Raw genomic sequence first — 19744 nt, 5'->3', positions numbered from 1 at the left:
ATAGAACAATAAATACCATTACTTTCAGAAGAATTTTATCCCAGCCAGAAATTTTTCTATGTCAGAAAACTATCAAAGGTTATATTTGGAACATCTATTAGATAAATGACCATTTTAACAATCTTGAATTCATTCATAAGATAATTATTCATCCTTATCATTATCATCACTACAAAGAATTCAGAGTCACCCTAACTAAAAACAAGATTAGCAAGTATAACAATTCATGTTAAATATTCACTAATCTGGGAAAAGCAAGGGCATTGCAAATCATCTAAATCTAAGATATGAATGAAGATATAAAGAAATTTCACTTTGTACTGGGATGAGAAAATTTGGTCAAGTACAAAGAAATATTCAAAAATCAAAGTCATATAGCTTACTCAACTAAATATTGTACATTTCATGCATACATTATTTTTATTTGGTAGGAAACTTAATAGACAGAATTTTAATTGTCTGGTTTTCAAAATCTGGCTTTACCACTAAAAGAGTTATCCCCCACAATGCTTGTTGTTGTTGAGTCATGGCAGAGTTGACTCCATTGTGGTCCCATTTGGGGTTCTCTCTGCAAAAACACTGGAGTGCTTTGCCATGTCCTCCAACTCATTTCACATATGAGGAACTGAGGAAAGTAGTGTTATGTGGCTTACCAAGAGTTACATTGTTAGTAAGTTTTTGAGGCTGGATTTGAACTCAGGAAGATGAATCTGCTTGACTCCAGACCTCTGTCCACTGTTCCATCTAGCTGTCCTTGCCAATCCTTAGAACCATATTTATTGTTACCATCCAAGACAATCATTATCCAGCTTTAGGCTGTTTATGGCTATGTGCCACACATACAAACAAAACCAAAATTAAGGAAAAAAAAACCTTTTCACAATTAAAATTAATTCTACATCTGTTTATGACAAACCAATATTTAATCTGGTTATCATGTTTGACTAATGAATTGAATGTCACAAGAAGGAAATAATTAATATTCCTCACTACTCAAATTCAAGTTACATAAAATTTATTTTAAAATTCATAAATGAATCCTTACTTCTGAGATCATACAAAGAAAACAAATGCTTGATGATGTAACCAAGATTACCCATAAAATGGGACTACACTAACTGGCAATAATTTGGTCAATTTATGCTAAGTAGATCATTAATTCTGTTTAATAATGACAAAAAGTGAGAAGCAATGTAAGCTTAGTGGATAAGTTAAAAGTTATGAGTAAAAAAAAAAAAGTCACCAAATGACTTCTATGAGGAACTGGAGTTATATGGCCTTTTTGAATGCTTCAGCCTCTTCTTTAGTTAGCATATGGTTAGACAATTGAAACCATGTCCCATCCATGCTTCATAGTCTCTTCTAAAGCATTTCCATTCCACATTATCACAACTCTCCTGGAAGCAAGCTCCTTATCCATTGTGAAGACAAACAATTTCTCCAACACAATTTAGAGAGATCTTTGTTAAAATTAAAGTTTTCTTTAACAATTGCTCAGAATACAATGAAAAACTGTTTATTCTTTTCAGGAGATGAAACTCATGTTAAAAGTACAAAGAGCAAGTATGTAAGATTTACTAGTAAATAACAGTATCTCATCAGCGAAGTATCAAGGAGGAAATAGAGAGGGGATAACTTCACTAGTCAAAGTTAGAAAAGCAAGATATTCTGCCCTGCCGTTCTCTCCTTAATAGCCAACCACTCATGTTTACATTTAGTACAGGATAGCAGAGTCTTTCACTTACAATTGGTTGACTGCTGCTAGTGGAATGCATGTACATCTCCATCCTAGTGCTTCCTTCCTTTCTACTGAGGTCCTAAATTTCCAGGAATTTAGGCTCCCTGCCTCCATACTCCTAACTAGCTTCTGATTCTCATCATCCTTTAGTCTCTTCCAATAAGGACTTATACTAAAGGAAGCACAGTTTTGATTCTACAGGATCATCTATATTCTACTACTGATAATAGCTAGCATTTATAGATAGCTATTAAATAACTTTTTAAAATAATTTTTTTGCAAGGCAATGGGAGTTAAGTAACTTGCCCAGGATCACAAAACTAGTAAATTAAGTGTTAAGTGTCCGAATTCAAATTTGAATTCAGGTGTCCGAATTCAAATTTGAACTCAGGTCCTCCTGACTTCAGGGCTGGTATTCTTATTCAATACTCCATCCAACTACTCCCTATCTATAAAGTACTTAAGGCTGGAATTAAACTCAGGTTTTCCTGATTCCAGACTCAGTGTTCTCTCCACTTTGTGGCCTCTAAATTATATCTTCTTGAATATGACTATTCACTTTTTTCAAAACACATTGTAGTGTAAGTTCATGGTTGTGAATATGAACCTTTGTTCTTCTTTGACATCAGGGCCCCAGTAAACTTGATAAAAATTTTAAAGTACCCATCTATCTCCACTGATGAAGTGAGTTCCTTACTGGGCTGATTTCTTAGGTAAAGGGAGGGTCCAGTGAGAAACTCCCTTCCACCAACTGAGATAGATGAATATGGTTTTAGAGAGTACATATATACATAATGCACACAGAGAGAACTTTATTCCAATCTGAAAGAAAAAAACCTTTCATTAAAAAAAAAATCCACTTAGTTTTATCATAATTATTTCTTATGGAAAAAATAAAGTAAACTCTTAATCAGATTTAATACTTCATCTAAATTACTAAACTGATGTTTGCTATGCCCTAAGACTTAGATTCTAACAACCACCATAATATCAATAACAATTAATTAAATTTATTATGATCTTTTGTAATTGACAAAGTCCTCCATTCTCAACAACCCTGTGAGGGAGTTAAGCATTTTCTCCATTTTACAAATGAAAAAGTTCAATGTCAAAGATATTAAATACCTTGCCCAAGGTCATATAGCTTGTAAGGGCTACAACAGAGATTCCAATTATATACTTCTTCCTAACCATTACAATTTCCACTCTACTTCCCTCTCCTCCCCACCCCCTCTATTTCAAAGTAAATCCAATGAACAATAGTTAAACAAGGGCATAGAACAATAAAATCAGTTCCTAAATTCCTTAAATGATGGCAACTGCCCTTTGTACTTTTTAGGTGGCTAAGGAGTTGTGAATTTCTGTTGCAGCTAGTTTCTAATGGAGATCTTCAATGAAGAGGGTGAAATTCCTATAAGAGGATAGTTTGGTATCCTGTATCTGTACCTCACGCCTCCAAATCCTGTCCAGGGACTGTCCTATCCATCAGTCCCAACTCACTGTGCATTACAGAACTCATAGATATAACATATCAAAACAATGTTAATCAGGTAATTTGTGGGTTAGGCAGTACAGTGGATTGGTGTGTTCAAGCTTGGAATCAAGAAGACTCATTTTCCTAAATTCAAATCTGACCTCAGACACTTCCCAGCCATGTGACATTAGGTAACTCACTTAATGCTCTTTGCCTCGGTTTCCTCATCTGTAAAATGAGCTGGAAAAGGAAATGGCAAACCATTCCAGTATCTTTCTCAAGAAAATCCCAAATGAGATAACAGAGGACATGACTGAAATGACTGAACAACAATAAAATAAGGTAACTTCCTCTTAATTTCAAAATACTTTCTCAAAATTACTAATGGTACTAGACTTTAAAATCGAAGAACTTTAAACTTCAAAGATTTTGTAACATTGCCACTGTGTATATGTGTGTGGGATTCCCTTTAATCACCAAGATTAAAACTAAATTTTAGCTATATTCTAGGAATTTGCAAGAGGCACATGAGGAAGATAAGTGACAAATTCAAGCTGCCTCACCTTAAACTGCAGAACTCTCAATAAAACCATACACCCTTTCAAAAAGTGAAGGGGTTGGGTGAGAAAGCTATAAATGGCATTATATGTTTAGATACCAAACTTTTAAAAATTATTTCACTTGGGAAAACTATGAATGCACCCTGAGACTTAAGAGTTGTGTGTGACTCTTTGGTATCTTGCCTAACTTCAGTATTATTACACTGTTGGCTCTGAAAAGAAAAATGCAATTTGCCCTGTGGTGATATTTATCCAATAAAAACTGTAACTCTTCTGATTCACTTACTTCCATTTTAATGTTGTAGTTTTGGCCAAGGACACTCTCTATGAGCTCTTTGATCATCTTGTCCACTGCCGACTGGCGTTCAGATTGAAGGGAGACAATTATTTCCTCAATAGACCTTGGGGCGTCTTTCATTGACAAAGGCATTGAGGGTATTTTTTTTTCGGGCTCCTCTTCTTGGGGTTCCTCCTTTTCTATAGTCGGAATTTCTATCTCCGGCAACTCCTGCATTTGGACATCTACTACAACGCTAGAGATGAGACTTTTTTTCCTTTTCTTCTCAGTCAGGAAACTGTAAGAAATACCTTCTTTACGAGGTCCCACCCATCTTCTTTTTCTCAGAGATATCTTTTCAGCTTCTTGTTCACTTGTCATAGGTTCCTTACTTATGATTTCTCCAGTATGATATGATTCTGGAAGAGAAGGTGGTTCACTTTTTCTGGTGCTTTTTCTCAAAGCACAAGGGAACTCAAGGATTGGCGACCTTCTCCGAAGAATAACTCGACGGTATCTAGACTTGTGAGGAGGGGCTGGCTGCTTAAATAAAATTGCTTTTTTAGAAGTGCCTGCTAATGAGGCAATGACTGGTTTTTCCTTTGAACGCTGATAAATGTTAACAGTATTTTTCAAATAAAATTCTTTGAGACAGAATGGCTGGTGTCCAGGTCTATCAACAAGTGATGTCATCTTTCTGCTCTTTTTGAAGGGTAGTTTACTTCCTTGAATCTTCCTTCTGAGATCATGACTTTCTTTTTCTTTGTCTTGAGGTACAGAAAAGTACAATTCAGGTGGAACAAACTTATCTTTAGCGATTGTTTGGTATGAACTTTCTGAACTCTGGGAAGAGTAATTATTAAAACCTCTTGGTAGAGTTGAAAAGGGTAGTAGACTCCTCTTTGATTTCGATTTCTGCACCAGCTTGAATTTAAGGAAATCTTCCCTAGTTTGTTTTCGAACTTTCTCAAGTTCCTTCAGCATCTTCAATTCTTCATTATAGCTTAGTCCAAAATGCCTCGGCACCCTAGACATTTTGTTATACATGGTCTGTAAAATAAGCAAAACAAACAAAAAACATTTTTATGTATGTAAAACATATTAAGGTAGAATTTCTAATTTTCTTTGAAGCACGTATTTGTGTTCTGTTAAATGTATAGTGTTTTCATCATATAATTATGTAAGAACCTCAATACTGAACCTTTCACAAGGACTTTGGCAGACTCTGGAAGAAGTATTAATTCAGTGGGTGTTCCTTGCCCTTATGTTTCTTTTGATATACACTAAAATTTAAGGGCCCCCAAATTTCATTTTGCAGTTGAATCATAAATGACTTCCCAACAGAGAACATCTCCCCCACCTATTCTTTATTTGTCCAAGATTATTAGAATAAATAAATCTATAATAAAGAATAAATGAATTAATTTTCAGGAAGGATAATGCTGAAGCACTTCTGCAAGTTTTCTTAAAATCTCTCTCCACTAAACTAATAAGATTCAATTTAAGAATGAAAAGAAAAAAAATTATTTTCTAAACATGTTCATATTAACTTTTCACTTTTAAACATTCCCTTTTCTTCTTCAAAAGCATATTAATATAGCATATATTTATGGAAGGCATTATCCTAAACATTTTACATCTTCACAACAACCTTGAAAGATAGGTGCTTTTATTATTGTTTTACAGATGTGGATACTGAGACAGATTAAGTGACTTGACCAAAGTCACACAAGCTAGCCAGAATCTAAGGCTGGATTTAAATTCAGATCTTCCTGACTCCAGGCCTAGTGCTCTATCCACTGTGGTATCTCAGTGTAAGTAGCATAGGAAGACTAGAATGAGTGAATTCACATGTAACATATAATGAGGCTAGAAAAATAGTTTGGAGCAAAGTTATAAATTGTTTTAAAAGCCAAGCAGAGTAGTTTATATTTGATCATAGAAGCAATTGGGAAGCATTGGAGTTTTATTAAGCAATAGAGCAACATGATCAGATCTTCACTGTAAAAAAAAATACTTAGGTCAGCTCTAGGGAGGATGATATAAATGACTTGCCAACTGTGGGGTGAGGGAGAATAATAAGGTGGGGACAATGCCAAATATATGAAGCTGGGAGACTAAAAGAATAATGTTACCTTTAGACATAAATAAGGAAATTTGAAGAAAGAGTGGCTTGGTAGTAAAGAAAATGTTTAGGACATTTTGAGATTAAAATGTTTCTGGGACACCCAGTTTGAAATATTCATTAGGTACTTAGTGATGTAACTGAGACTCAGGACAGATATTGCACCTGATTCTGTAGATACGTGACTTGTTTGCATAGATATATTAATGAGAACTACAAACATTTTCCTGACATTAGGGATGACTGAATCACTTTCTCCTCCTGTGGAGTAAATAGTCATTCTAAATGTAACCTTCAAGCAAAGCTGGAAGATGTTATCCTATGGTTTTAAAAGGGGGACAATTTTTAAAATCTTAAGGGTTTTTATACAATATTTTCCAAATTGCCTCATGCCTCTAAGGTTACAAACAAATTTTTTTAAAAAAACTATTCCATTCCTTTATTCCCCAGCAAAATATTTAGTATTTTGTGGGAAAATAAATTTTTATTTCAAAAATAAAACATGATAATTTAAGATAAAAACAGACAGGCTAGCTGCCAAAATTTGATATAGTGTGGTTCAGTAGAACAATCTTGGAGTTTGAATCAGAGGAAATGAATTCAAATCTCAACTCTGCCGCTTAATTCCAATGAATTTTGGGAAAACAACTTGACTCTCTAGGTCTGTTTCTTCATCTGCAAATTAAATGATTAACTAAAACCAAGATCTCTTGTTTGTTTCAAAGAGGAGTTATGAAGCATGTCAAAAATATTAATTATTATTATTAATTATTCCTTAATTCATCATCCAAATCTAAAGATGTAATAAAAGCAGCAGCCAGAGACCTCATCTTCCCTGTCCTCTCCATTGCTCTCCATTTTTCTTTCTCTTAACCCCAACTTATGTTTATTTTTTAACCGAAAAGAGATGCATGATTTAAAAGCTAAAAAAAGCCCTAGAGAAAGGAAGATTTGGGTGCAAGACTTTTCTCTGACACATACCAGTTATATGATCATGGGTCAGGCAAGTTACTTGTATTATTATGCATCTAAGACAAGTTCTCCATCATTTTGGATGGGTGAAGGTTCCATAATGGGAAATCTTTAGACCAATGAAATCATAGTTCTGCCTGTTTTCATCATATTCAACAGGCATATTGATATGTTCCCTATTTTTTATTTCAAATGAGTTGCACATTACATATTTCTTTTGTGGAGAAAAAAAAAAAAAACTCAGTTGAATTGCTTTCTGTGTCTGTTGTCTATTTTCCCTTTTAGGCCAAAATGGGGACTCAAAAAAAAAAAAAAAAAAAGGATATTCATTCCATCCCCACTGTCTACAATCACTGGTTGGTTATCAACTCCTAAATTGGGTGCATTATCCTGGGCTGCTAGATTAGGTTTTAGTATTTGTACAAATCCATATATTTGTGGGTTAATGCAGTGCGTTTTTCCCACGACTTTTGGCCCTTTCCCACAATATCGTTTTCCTCATTTCTTCCACTAAAATTCTGACTCTTTCCCAGTTCACTCCACCCTGCCCTACCTTGGTTCCCCTTCCTTTTCCCAGATGCATTTCTGTTCCATTCTGCCTGAATGGGAAAGACAGTCTGAAACCTCTGTTCCCCTCCCGGAATTTTTTCATCCCTCACCCTTCTCGGATGCCTTCTTTCTTCTTGGGGTCTCGTACTAACAATTCGATTAGGGCTTCCCGGCCTCCTGGGCCTTTCAAATTGAAAAATGAGTTTGTTTCAAAGAGCTCGAGCTCCGTCACCTAGCAACCAGGTACCGTCACCGGGCAACCAAATATGTTGCTAGCCTTCGTCTTCTCTCCAGTTAGAAGACTGTTTTCCCTTTCCTCTTTCTTTGACTCGTGGGTTGTAAACAACTCGGGTCGGGGAAAGAGCTTCTGCAGTTAAACTCATGGCTCCAGAGGCAAAGTGGGCACACTCAAAATAAGTACTCCCTGCAATGGCGAAGTAGGGAGAGAAGTTCTTTGATTTAATCTTTGCTGTATAGAATGCTGGTTATATTCTGAATTGAAGACAATATAAAAACTAAAGCTCTCTGAAGTCAGGAGGACCTGAGTTCAAATGTGGTCTCAGACACTTAAGACTTCTTAGCTGTGTGTGATCCTGGGCAAGTCACTTAACCCCAATTGCCTCAGAGGGGGGAAAACCCCAAAACAAATTTAAAGATATCAATAAAAGATTTTTCTTATTGAAATGTGGGGATATAAAAAAAGAAATGGGGGGAGAATAAAAACTTTGAGATTTTTTAGATAATATTACAGTCTTCTATATATTATTACCTCATTTGATCCTCATGAAACCCTGAGAATTAGGAATTCCTTTTTGTCGGCAGAAACTGGCTTACAGAAATTAAATCACTTCATCCTTATCAAAGGAGTTATTCTAACCCAATCTGAGTGCAGAGAAAAAACAGTAAGAATCAAGAAAGTTAGAGACTCATTGTTGTCTATTGTTTACTTCTGTTTTTTTCTTTTAATATGAATCAGGAGATTTTGGTTCAAATCCTACTTTTGGTGCCTTTTAACTATGTGACTTTGGGTATAGTTATTTAACTTTCTGTGAGCTTCACTTTTCTCATTATTAAAGGAAGGTGTCTATATCTGAAATCTATGGTCTTATGATCTTCTTTTTCCTCATCTCTTTTGTTTTAAAAGACCTACCTAAAGCATAGTTCTAATTAAATTTTTGTCAATTTGTAGACAGTATCAATGTAATGCTTAAATGATCTGTCTTTGTGCTATTTCATATTTTTATTAGATGGAAGGCATGGAAAGCATGTTTATTAAATGAGAACTAAAACATCCTGATAAAATCAGGATAAAAAAATCTTAAAAGACTAGGAAATTGAGCAGAATCTTGCAAAATGAAATTAAATGTAATGTATATTTGAATAGGGGAAGGGAAATGTATTCCTCCTACACATACCGTTGAGCTATGGCCACTGGTGATGAAGTAGTGATGTGCTAACAAAGTATTTAAACACAAGGATCCATTTACAAAATAGGAATTTTTCTCTCAGCCAAAAGGCTCTAGCAATTCTTGGGCTGAATGAGCCTACTCCCAGCAGTTCCAGAGTTTAAAAGTACAGAGCAGTTGAGTCAGGAGCCAGGAGACATGGAAGAACCCAATTGTTCACCTCTTGATGGGCAAAGCAGTCTCTCCTTTCCCCCACTCCATGACCTTAATGGCCATAGTCTATTGCAACCAGAAAGAAATACTACGTCATCAATAGTCAATAAACATCATCTGTTATTATTTTCAACTCAATTGAGTTTTTCTTGGCAAAGCTGTGGAATAGTTTTCCATTTCCTTCTCCAGCTCATTTTACAGAAAAGGAAACTGAGGCAAACAAGATCAAATAACTTGCCCAGGATCACACAGCAAGGAGCAAGGAAGAATCTGAGATCAGATTTGAATCCAAGAACATGAATTTGCCTAATTCCAGGCCCAGTTCTTTATCCAATGCAACATCTACCTGCCCTCCTATAGAAAATGCTGGAGCTGTCAGTTCCAGGAACTCTGATCTAATTGAAGTATAGAGACTCACTTCAGACATAGATACAGAGAAGAAAAAATGTACAAAGGAGCTGTAAGAACATCTGACAGTAAAGAAAAGTCAGCTATGGTGTCTCAAGGGGTTTTAGCCACGAAGAATTGGATTTTAAAGAGAAACAGACTCTGGAAGTCCAACTTAACAACCTACCCAGCATAATTGCAGTGTCCAGGGACTAGTTTGTATGGATTTCATTGGGAGAGAAAAGATATTGAGTTGGAGTGCCACCTGGTGATCAAAAAATAAACTACATTCACTCTTCCTCATCTCTTCCCTCCAGTAAATGATAAATCTTTTCCATTTCTTTCACTTTACTGGCACAGTTCATGAGAATGAGCCAGGAAGTGTTGCAATATGTGTTTATTGTGTCTTTCTGAGTCTAGCACTACTGTCACAATTATCAGCCAAGAAACTAGGAATGATTAGCTTCAGGAAATCTTAGGGGATATATATTATCTGACTTCTGGTATTTGAAAAGGGGATTATCTTGTTTTGTGAAAGGGTTGCTTTGGATACTAAACCACAGAGAAGAACCAAGTCTTTCATAGTTGATCATCACACAATCTTGCTGTTACTGTGTACAATGTATTCTTGTTTCTGATTGTTTTGCTCAGTATCAGTTCATGTAAATCTTTCCAGGCCTTTCTAAAATCAGCTAGTTCATCCTTTTTTTTATAGAATAATAATATTCCATTACCTTCATATAAAACAACGTATTCAGCCATTGATGGGCAGCTAGCTCATTTTAATGGTGCTGATTCTTTAAAGAAACCAGAGATTTTAGGAGGTTGAGATGAGGGTGTGTGAGGAGTATGGAAGGGAGGTAATCCAATGCAAAGGCACAGAAATAGAACATCTATAAGAAATAGTTGTTGTTGTTACTGTTTTTAAAGCCAGAATGGCTGGAGCATAGAAGGTATGAAATATGTATTATACGACTAAGTTGGGGCCATGTCAGGACTGAGAGACTAATGGGAAAGCTATTGAGATAATAAGATAGGATGGGTACCTGAACTAGGGTAGTGACTATTTGAGTAAAGAGAATAGGAAGAATGTGAAAGTTATTTTGTAGGAATTGAAGTTGATAGCAAATTTGAGATCTAGTTGGCTGGAAAGATGTAATAAAGACATTTGGAAATTTAGGTAATATAGGGTTATGAAGACAAAATATCCAAAAAGCAGTTGATGATGTGGTACTGAGGCTCAGAAAAAAATGGCAGGGTAAGATAGATTTCCAAACCCATACTGAGTGTATATATTCTTTCTTCTTTGAACCAGTTCTGATGAGAATAAAGTTCACTGACTTCCCTCTTCCCTTTCACTGTAAAATGTTTTTCTTGCCCTAATAATGAGAAAGTTCTTGTGAGTTACAAGTATCTTCCCATGTAGGAATATAAACAGATTAACCTTTTTAAGTCCCATAGATGTCCCTTTCCTGATTGTCTCCTTATGCTCATTTGAAATATTCTTAGAGGAGTAGTTAGATGTGCAGTGGATGAAGTCAGGAGGATCTGAGTTCAAATCTGGACTACATTGCCAAATGGAAGAGTGAATGAAAGGGGAAGAAATAAGGGAACAGAGGGGAATGTGTGATGTGCATGGCCAAATGAAGGGTTAGCAATGAGGGGTTGATGACCCTGGTGGTTTCAAGAAAAGAACTTTCAGATGAGTGAAGAAAAAAGGTGAGAGAGAAGGACTAAAAATAGGGGGGAAAAGAAAAGCCTTGCTTTGGTGGTTAGAGAGGGATATGTCACAGATGAAAGTTCCTATGGCTGAAGAGAAATGTTTTGTGAGGGAGAAAGGGATCGTAAGTTAGGTAACTAGAGTTGGTAACTAGAACAAGTGTCCAATATCTCAGAGAGAAGAGAGTTGGATTTCTTGACATCTGGGAGAGCAAGAGGGCATGGACCCAGAAAGATTTTGAGAAAAATAGAGAAAAAGATTACCAAGGAGAGGGTGCAGATCAATGGTGGGCTACAAAATCAGAGATGGAATGGGATATCCTACCATAGGGCAATATCTTCTGTCACCTCAATGAATGGGTTTTGTTCTGAGACTGAGGCATGAAGGAAAAGGGGAAATCCATGAGGACAAACTCTGCAGTGGCAGAAATAGTCAAGGGGGGAACACAGGAGGAGACATTTTATTCCATTAAGAATACAAAGAGACTACATAATTATAGGAGTTAGAAGCCAGAGAATGAGAATGAGAATCTCTAGAAAGAGAAGATAGATAATGGAGAGAATGAGAAAACCCACTCTGGAAATAGATGCAAAAATTAAAATTTAAAAATTAATGAACAATAATAGTTGAAGGGGATGTGAAGAAAGGGATTTATACTATTTGGCTGAAAGAAAAAGAAGAAAAGATGAATTAAATAACTAGAAAAAAAGCAGAAAAGCAAGAACTAATAATCATAACCCCAAAGGAAAAGTGATAGGAAAAGTGGTATCTAACAGGAGGAGGGGTTCAAAAAGAAAGGGAAGAGCACCAGTGAGAATAAGGGCCACCTTAAATAAAAAGAATAGCTAAAGAAACTTTAAGAATGTGATAATGTGTTTACATCAAAACAATATTTGAGACAAATGGAGGAAAATATATACATAACTCATAATTCTAGATGTAAGTGAATTCAAATATAGCCTCAAACACTTAACATTTCCTAGCTGTGTGACCCCATTGCCTCAGAAAAAACAAATGTATATATAAGCTTATATATATAAACACACACATACATATTTCTGTGCTACATGGAACTTTTTTTTTTAATTGACCATATACTAGGCAATAGAAATGTTTCAAAGAAACAGCCTTTGGCTTAAAGATCATAAACAAAAAACAAAGTCAAGTGAAGATTTAATAATAAAATCCAAATAATGATTGAGTCAAAGAACACATCATAGAAATAATGTGAAAAATGAAAATGATAATATATAAAATTTTTTAGATGCAGCTAAAGTAGTCTTCAAATGAAAAATCACATTTTTACAAACATACAAGGAAAATAGAAAACAGGATTAGTGAACTGAATATGCATTTTAAAAAATTCAAAAAGCCAACAGATAAATCTTTAAAAAGCACAAAAGAGAAAATGTTAAAAATTAGAGGAGAAATATAGGTTAGAAACAAAAACATAGAAATGCTAAGTGAAACTAAAAGCTGATTCTCTGAAAAGGTTAATAAAATTGATAAACTTATCTAATTTGATTAAAAAGAAGAGGGCACAAAATCAATGAAATAGCAAATAAAGTCAAATCACAACAAAACCATAAGTAAAAATAATTTGAACACATTAGGTATAGTTACATATTAACAACATTGAAAACACAAGAGAAATATAAGAAAATTTTCAAAAATATAAAATACCAAAACTATCAAAAGGCCAAACAAGGATCTTAAATAACTCAATTTTAGAAAAGGAATTAGAACTGCTTATAGAGGAACGAGTAGTAGAAATTGGTATCCTTTGTATTCAAAGAGGACTAAAATGACACTATAATGTCAGGGTCAAAGTACGGTGTGCCCATCTGTAACTGACCAGACCAATAGAAGCTGGAAAGTTCTACCACAAGTTGGGCACAATTTGTCTGTCTGAATACTTAAGAAAGGAGAGGTCTTTAAATTTACACATCTCATGTTTCTTTTGATTTACTGTAATTCTGCTGTGCTTATAGAGCACAAAATCTCCTTTGATGTGGATACACTATGCTAAATGGTCCTGTGCCACTATCTCTCATGTCTCACAACTGATAACAAAATTCTTCAGAGAAATCTTCAAAGTGAACTTGTATTGATTTCTTCTTCTAAGCTCCATATGAACACTGACCTTGTGTGAGTTCTCCATAAAATAGTCTTTTAGGCAAACATATTTTTGGCATTCAAACAATTGAGTTTCTGTTTTCTACAGCACAATTTGAATTAATTGAAGTTCAGCTCAAGGGCGGACCTCAGTGTCCAGTACCTCATCTTTTCAGATGATCTTCAGAATCTTTCTAAAACAATTCAAATGGAAATAGTTCAGTTTTCTGGCATAGTGCTGATAGATTATCTAAGTTACACAGGCATTAAAAAAAATGAAGTTAGCAAAATAGTTTTGTAGGGCTTTAGTTTGGCAGGCATCCTTTTCTTCCCCACATTTTCAAATACTCCCAAAGGTTGAGCTAGCTCTGGCAAATGCATGCATGAACTTCATCATCTATGTGTACATCACTAAAAAGAAAAATGCCACAACATTTAAAATTTCTCCATTTGCTGTAACCAATGCTTTTACATTGGGATGGTGTGGTACTGGCTGGTGAAGAACCATTCATTTTCTTGGTGTTTTTTTCTGTCAGGCCTAAACTACACAAATGGCAGAGGTTCGTCCTTACTCTGTTAAATCTCAGCTTTAGAGGCTACACTGAATGCACAATTACCTGTGAACAAAAAGTCAAGCACCAATTCTGTCCACTTAAGTTTTTGCTTGTACTTTTTTCAAATTTAACACTTTAACATCAGTATGATAGTTGACCTTGATGCTCTTTTCACCCTTGTTGAAGGTGTCAGATCACATCATGGAAGACATAATGCCAAAAAACATTAGAGCAAGCACAGAGTCAGACACAAATGAATCACTTAACAAAACAACATGGTTCTAAATCCTAAAGCAGGGAAAAATAAAGCACAGAAGGAAAACTATAGGCCAATACTATTAATTATTATTCCCAAAATTAAAAAAAAAAAAAAAACAGACTATATCAATTTATCTAAGAAGTAATTCATTATTACCAAGTGAAAGTGATGCAAGGACAGTTCAACGTCAGGAAATCAACATAATTAATCATATTAAAAATAAAAATATACAAAACTACTTGATTATCTTGATAGATGAAGAAAAAGCCTTTAACATAGTGAAATATTCTTTTTTTGCGTTAAAAACCTTACAGAAAGACCTTTTTAAAAAATATCATAAAAAGGATTTTTCTAAAATCCATCAATCACTTCCTGAAAGAGATCCTAAAATTGTTGTGATCTAGTTCAGATGGATCTGAATCAGTCCCTGTTTGGGCGCCAAAATGTGGTGAGCTTTTTCTTCTCAAAACGCAGCCGGGTGATAAAAGTTCAGATCTTTTATTATCTCCAATATAGCCTGGTTAGCTTAGAGGCCTATCTCTCTGCTTGGTTCCAAGAGCTCCCTCCGAATGTCTCCAAATCCAAAGATCTGGTCCTTCAGCCTCTGCCTCGGAGAGAGGGCTTCTGGCGTAATTCCGCTGAAATCTGTCAAAGTGCTCTCTGTCTGCACCAGAGTTGCTCCTCTCGAGTCCAGCTGAACTCTCCTCTGCGACCAGCCAGCCAAGTGGAAAATATATTCTGGAATAGCTCTCTCTTCATTGGCCTTATATGTGAATCTTCTGAGAGAATGGGATTATGGGTTTTCTCCCATAGTGCTCTCTGGCCCAAAGAGCTTTAAGGGAGGTGTGAACACAAAGGTGTAAACACAAGCATTGTACTAATTAGTTCTACTTAGTACCTTGTTTCAGGTTCTGGCCAAAATCTTCTTGTAAGATTAGATCAATTCTAATTAGTTAGCAGTTTGTAAAGATTCTAACATCTCCCCCTTTCTTTTGTTTTGGAACATAGGATGGTCATGACCTCCCTGATTTCTCAAGGAGGTGAGAACCCCACCTAAAAGGTGATCACGCCTTCCCTGACATCTCAGGAAGGGAGATGAAAACACCAAAAGGATTCCAACATAAAATGAAAATTTCCAAGAATATTAAAGCCAGATTCTGTAATTCCCAGATCAAGGAGAAAATTTTCCCTGTATCCAATAGAGCCATAGTCAGAATAATGCAAGATTTAGCAGCTTTTACATTAAAGGACCTGAGAGCTTGAAATATGATATTCTAGAGATTAATGAAAAGCTAACATTACAACCAAGAATCACTTACCCAGCACGAATCCTTCAGAGGGAAAAGTAGATATCCAATGAAATAGAAGACTTTCAAGCATTCATGATGAAAAGATCAGAGCCAAATAGAAAATTTGATTTTCAAATACAGGTTTCAGGAGAAGCAAAAGGAGGTACTCAAGAAAAGGAAGTCATAAAGGAATGAATAAGGTTTATCTATTTACATTCCTACATAGGTAAATCATAAGAACTTTCTACTTATTATGACAGTTAGAAAGAATATATATAGACAGAGAATACAGGTGTGAGTTGAATATGAAGGGATAATATCTAAAACATAAAAGAGAGGAATATACTGGGAGAAAGGGAAAGGGAGAGGCAGAATGGTGTAAATGGTGTAAATTATCTGCCATAAAAGATGAAAAAAAAAAAAAAAGCTTTTATAGTGGAGGGGAAAAGGGGTTGAGGAAAGGAGGGTGAGTAAATGGCTCAGAAATGAAATAACATACATACTCAATATAGGTATAGAATTTTATCTTATCCTGCAGAAAAGTAAGAGGGGAAGGGAATTTGAGAAGAGAGGAGGAAAAATGGAGTACCCTCAAAAAGAGAGGGCACATTGGGAGGGGGATAATCAGAAGCAAAACACTTTTAAGGAGGGACACAGTGAAAGGAAAGAAATAATAGGAATAAACAGGGAGAAATACAATTAGTAATTGTAATTATAATAGGAGTTTTGAAGCAAGTTTCTCTGATGAAGGCCTCATTTCTCAAATTCTTAAGGGGAATGGAATCAAATATATATATATATTTGATTCCGTTCCCCAGTTGACAAATGATCAAAAGACATGAACTATGTCCAAAGGCCTATAAAATCATACATACTAAAAGATTGGTATATAGTCAATTACAAAGTGCCTTTTAAAGAAATAAAGTACAACTTAATCACCTGGAGCAATATTTAATGTTCTTGGTTGTGTCATGCCAACATACTAAAAATAACAATGTACTCCCAAAATTGTTTTGTGCTTTTAATGCTATGCCAACCAAATTACTAAGGAGATGCTTTGTAGAATTTGACAAAATTATTAGTAATTAATTTAACAAATGCTAATGGGCAGCAGAGATACAAGTTTTATTGGTTTAGAAAGTGATTAACTACTTTATGAGAATAAGTTGGATTCTTGGGAACCTATTTTTATTCCTTCATGGCCTTAATAACATTGATTAGGTATTTTGAAAAAAAAAAAAACAACAAACATTGTTAGCCATCTGTGCTCATTATAGTGCTTCAATTGTATCTAACAACCAGAAAATAATGAACAATAGGAGAATCTTAGTCATTAAATTATTATTATCAGAGAATGGTTGGCATCCTTTGCACTGAACTAAACACCTAAAATATTGATTTCTAAGTATTTAATTTTCTTTTCTTTCTTCTTAGTTTTTAAAAACATCTTAGTTGGTTAACTAAGAGCCACCATAAGATTGATTCATTGTTTCTAAGGCAGGTGATGGTGAAATGGTTGGAAGAGTAAATAAATACTTCTTAATTAGCAACTAGATGGAATACTGAAATATCTCTTTAAATAAAAGTAAAAAATCATGACTTGAGTCAGTAAGTTAATAAGCATTTATTAATTCCCTAAGTGCCAATCCAATCTGATGTGCTAAGCATTGGGGGATACAGAGAAGCAAAAAACAATCTCTGTCCTTGAGAAAACAAATTATATACAAGATAAATAAGAAATATCAGAGAGAAGGCACTAGAATTAAAAGGGGCTGGAAAAGGCTTCCTGTAGAAGATAGGATTTTAAAAGAAACTTAAAGAAAAGTCCCTAGACTAGCCAGACATCAATTATAGGGAGAACATTCTAAGCATGGGGTATAACCAAAGAAATGCCTAGAGTTGAGAGATGGAGTGTCATGTTTGAGAAATAGCCAAGAGGCCAATGTCACTGGAACTCTACTTCTATCCCTTTTGAATCATCCAATATATGGTTTAACCCTGAACATAGTGATTATTTTAAAGTTATAGCAGCTGCTGTGAAACTATAGCTTTATAGTGTACATATACATGTCTAGGAGATGTTAAGTTCAAGACACAGCTCTAGGAAGTTAGTTGTCAGAAGAAAACAACAGAAAAATGTACAATTCAAGATCTAAAAGAATTAGAAAATCCTTCTATCCTAGAGAGAGAGAGAGAGCTGTGTTCCTCATCTGCAATAATTAATTTCAAATAGTTAGTTCTATGAAGAATATATTAATAACTAGCATTTTTATAACTCTAGAATCATACAAGATCACTGGCTTTATTGACTCCAGAACCAGCATCATTCCCGACTACCTTCCTTCCTTTCTTCTTTACTCCCTCCCTTTCCTCCTTCCTTCCTTCTTTCCTTCTTTTCTTTTCATTTTCTTTCTTTCTTCATTTCCTTCTTCCTTCCTTTTTTCCTTTCCTTCTTTCTCCCTTTTTCCTTTCCTTCTTCCTTTCTTCTTTCCTTCCTTCTTTCCTTCCTTCCTTCCTTCTTCCTTCCTTCCTTCCTTCTTTCCTTCTTCCTTCCTTTCTTCCTTCCTTCTTCCTTCCTTCCTTCCTTCTTCCTTCCTTCCTTTCTTCTTCCTTCCTTCCTTCCTTCCTTCCTTTCTTCCTTCCTTCCTTTTCTTCTTCCTTTCTCTTTCTTTCTTTCCTTACAGTTGAATCCATCAAGAGAAAAAAACAACTTAAATGCTAGCTACATTAGGTTTTCTCACAATGACTTCCAGGAAAAATAAGCAATTAAGAAAAAAATCTACCTTCATAAAAGTCTAAGGTGGCTAAAATGTAGTGAAATGAAAGAAGAATAATAATATGCTGAAGGCTTCCTCCTTGACCCAGATTTACTGGAGTCAAGTGTATGGGAAGGGACCAAAAGAATAGCAATCTAGAACTCAGATTGTAGTATCAACAAGAGAGTTGTCTTGTCTAATACTTTCCCATGTAAGTCTAACATATGCTTCTTTGAAAAGGGGATGCAAAAATTTTAGATGTTGAGTTTAATTTGGACACATTTCATTCAGTTTACAACTTTAAAATTACAATATATAATAACTGGCTCAAATCTTCCCCGTATTTTAGAATACTTTGATTACCCAGGCTCAGTGTGGAATGTTTTGAGTAATTAAGGCCCCATGCAGTACACCAATATGCCAATAGACCAGGCAGGAACCTCTGTTGCTCCTGAGGCATATGGAGATGGTAGTAAACTGGCTAGAGGAATAAATGCTTCTTAATTAGAAACTGGATGACATCATGGGTGGAGCTCTGAACCTGGAATCAGGAAGACTTGAGTTCAAATCCCATTTCAAAACCTTACTAGCTATGTGACCCTGGGAAAGTCATTTTACCTTTAATTTATTTAGGGAATAACAGTAATAGCACCAACCAGGGTTATTGTAACAATAAAATGAAGTAATATTTATAAACTGCATTACAAACCACAAAGCACTATAAAACTGCTAATTGCCATTATTTTATTATTTGAAATTCACACTATTAAAATTTTTCTTTAGCCAGACAGACACTTATAGATTGAGATCACAGGGACTGGTGACTTTCACTGTCTTCCCTAAGTTCATTACTTTGGGATTGTCTCTTTCCTCAATAACAGAGCTAGGCTCTACAATCAAAGGACCAGAAGTCTCTTCATGCTTGGAATGTATTCCCTTCTTACCTCTACTTCAAAATTCCCTTACTTCCTTCAACCATTCCTGATCTCTTAACTATCTGGTATGAATTTTGTATTTATTCTGTATATGCCTATTTAATAGGGGGACTGGCTTATATGCAAAGTAGTACTGATATAATTCCCCTTAGCAGAAGAAACTTTAGAGGCAGCTTCTGGGGAAACTGACATGATGTATAATGAAAGTTCTTTGGAGAGACATTGGAATATGTAAAAACATTCTGTAACTGGCTCTGATCAGCTAACCACCTGGTATACAACAATCTTTTTGATTGGCTTAGAGCTGAGAACTAGGATGGCTTGACCTTTATTTCAGTTAGATCTATAATCTTGGTTTGACTTTTCTTTGATTAGGTTCTTCCTGCTAAATGGCATCAATTAAGAGTAATGTAGA

At 35.1% G+C, this 19744-nt stretch overlaps 1 protein-coding gene across 1 annotated transcript in view; it reads right to left on the bottom strand.

Moving 5' to 3' along the window:
• Positions 1 to 19744, bottom strand: part of TTC6 (tetratricopeptide repeat domain 6) — a 288496-nt gene that overhangs the window by 233374 nt on the left and 35378 nt on the right. Inside the window, exons 2-3 of the mRNA XM_051978083.1 lie at positions 8465 to 8577; positions 4059 to 5099 (exon numbers count right to left, since the gene is read on the bottom strand). Coding sequence (XP_051834043.1) covers positions 4059 to 5096 — 1038 coding nt within the window. The 5' untranslated portion in view covers positions 5097 to 5099; positions 8465 to 8577. The remainder of the gene's footprint in view (positions 1 to 4058; positions 5100 to 8464; positions 8578 to 19744) is intronic.

Source organism: Antechinus flavipes, chromosome 2 (assembly GCF_016432865.1).
Source record: "Antechinus flavipes isolate AdamAnt ecotype Samford, QLD, Australia chromosome 2, AdamAnt_v2, whole genome shotgun sequence".
Classification (NCBI taxonomy): Eukaryota; Metazoa; Chordata; class Mammalia; order Dasyuromorphia; family Dasyuridae; genus Antechinus; species Antechinus flavipes.
Note: the sequence above shows the minus strand (reverse complement) of the source record. Positions and strands in the feature narration are given on the sequence as shown.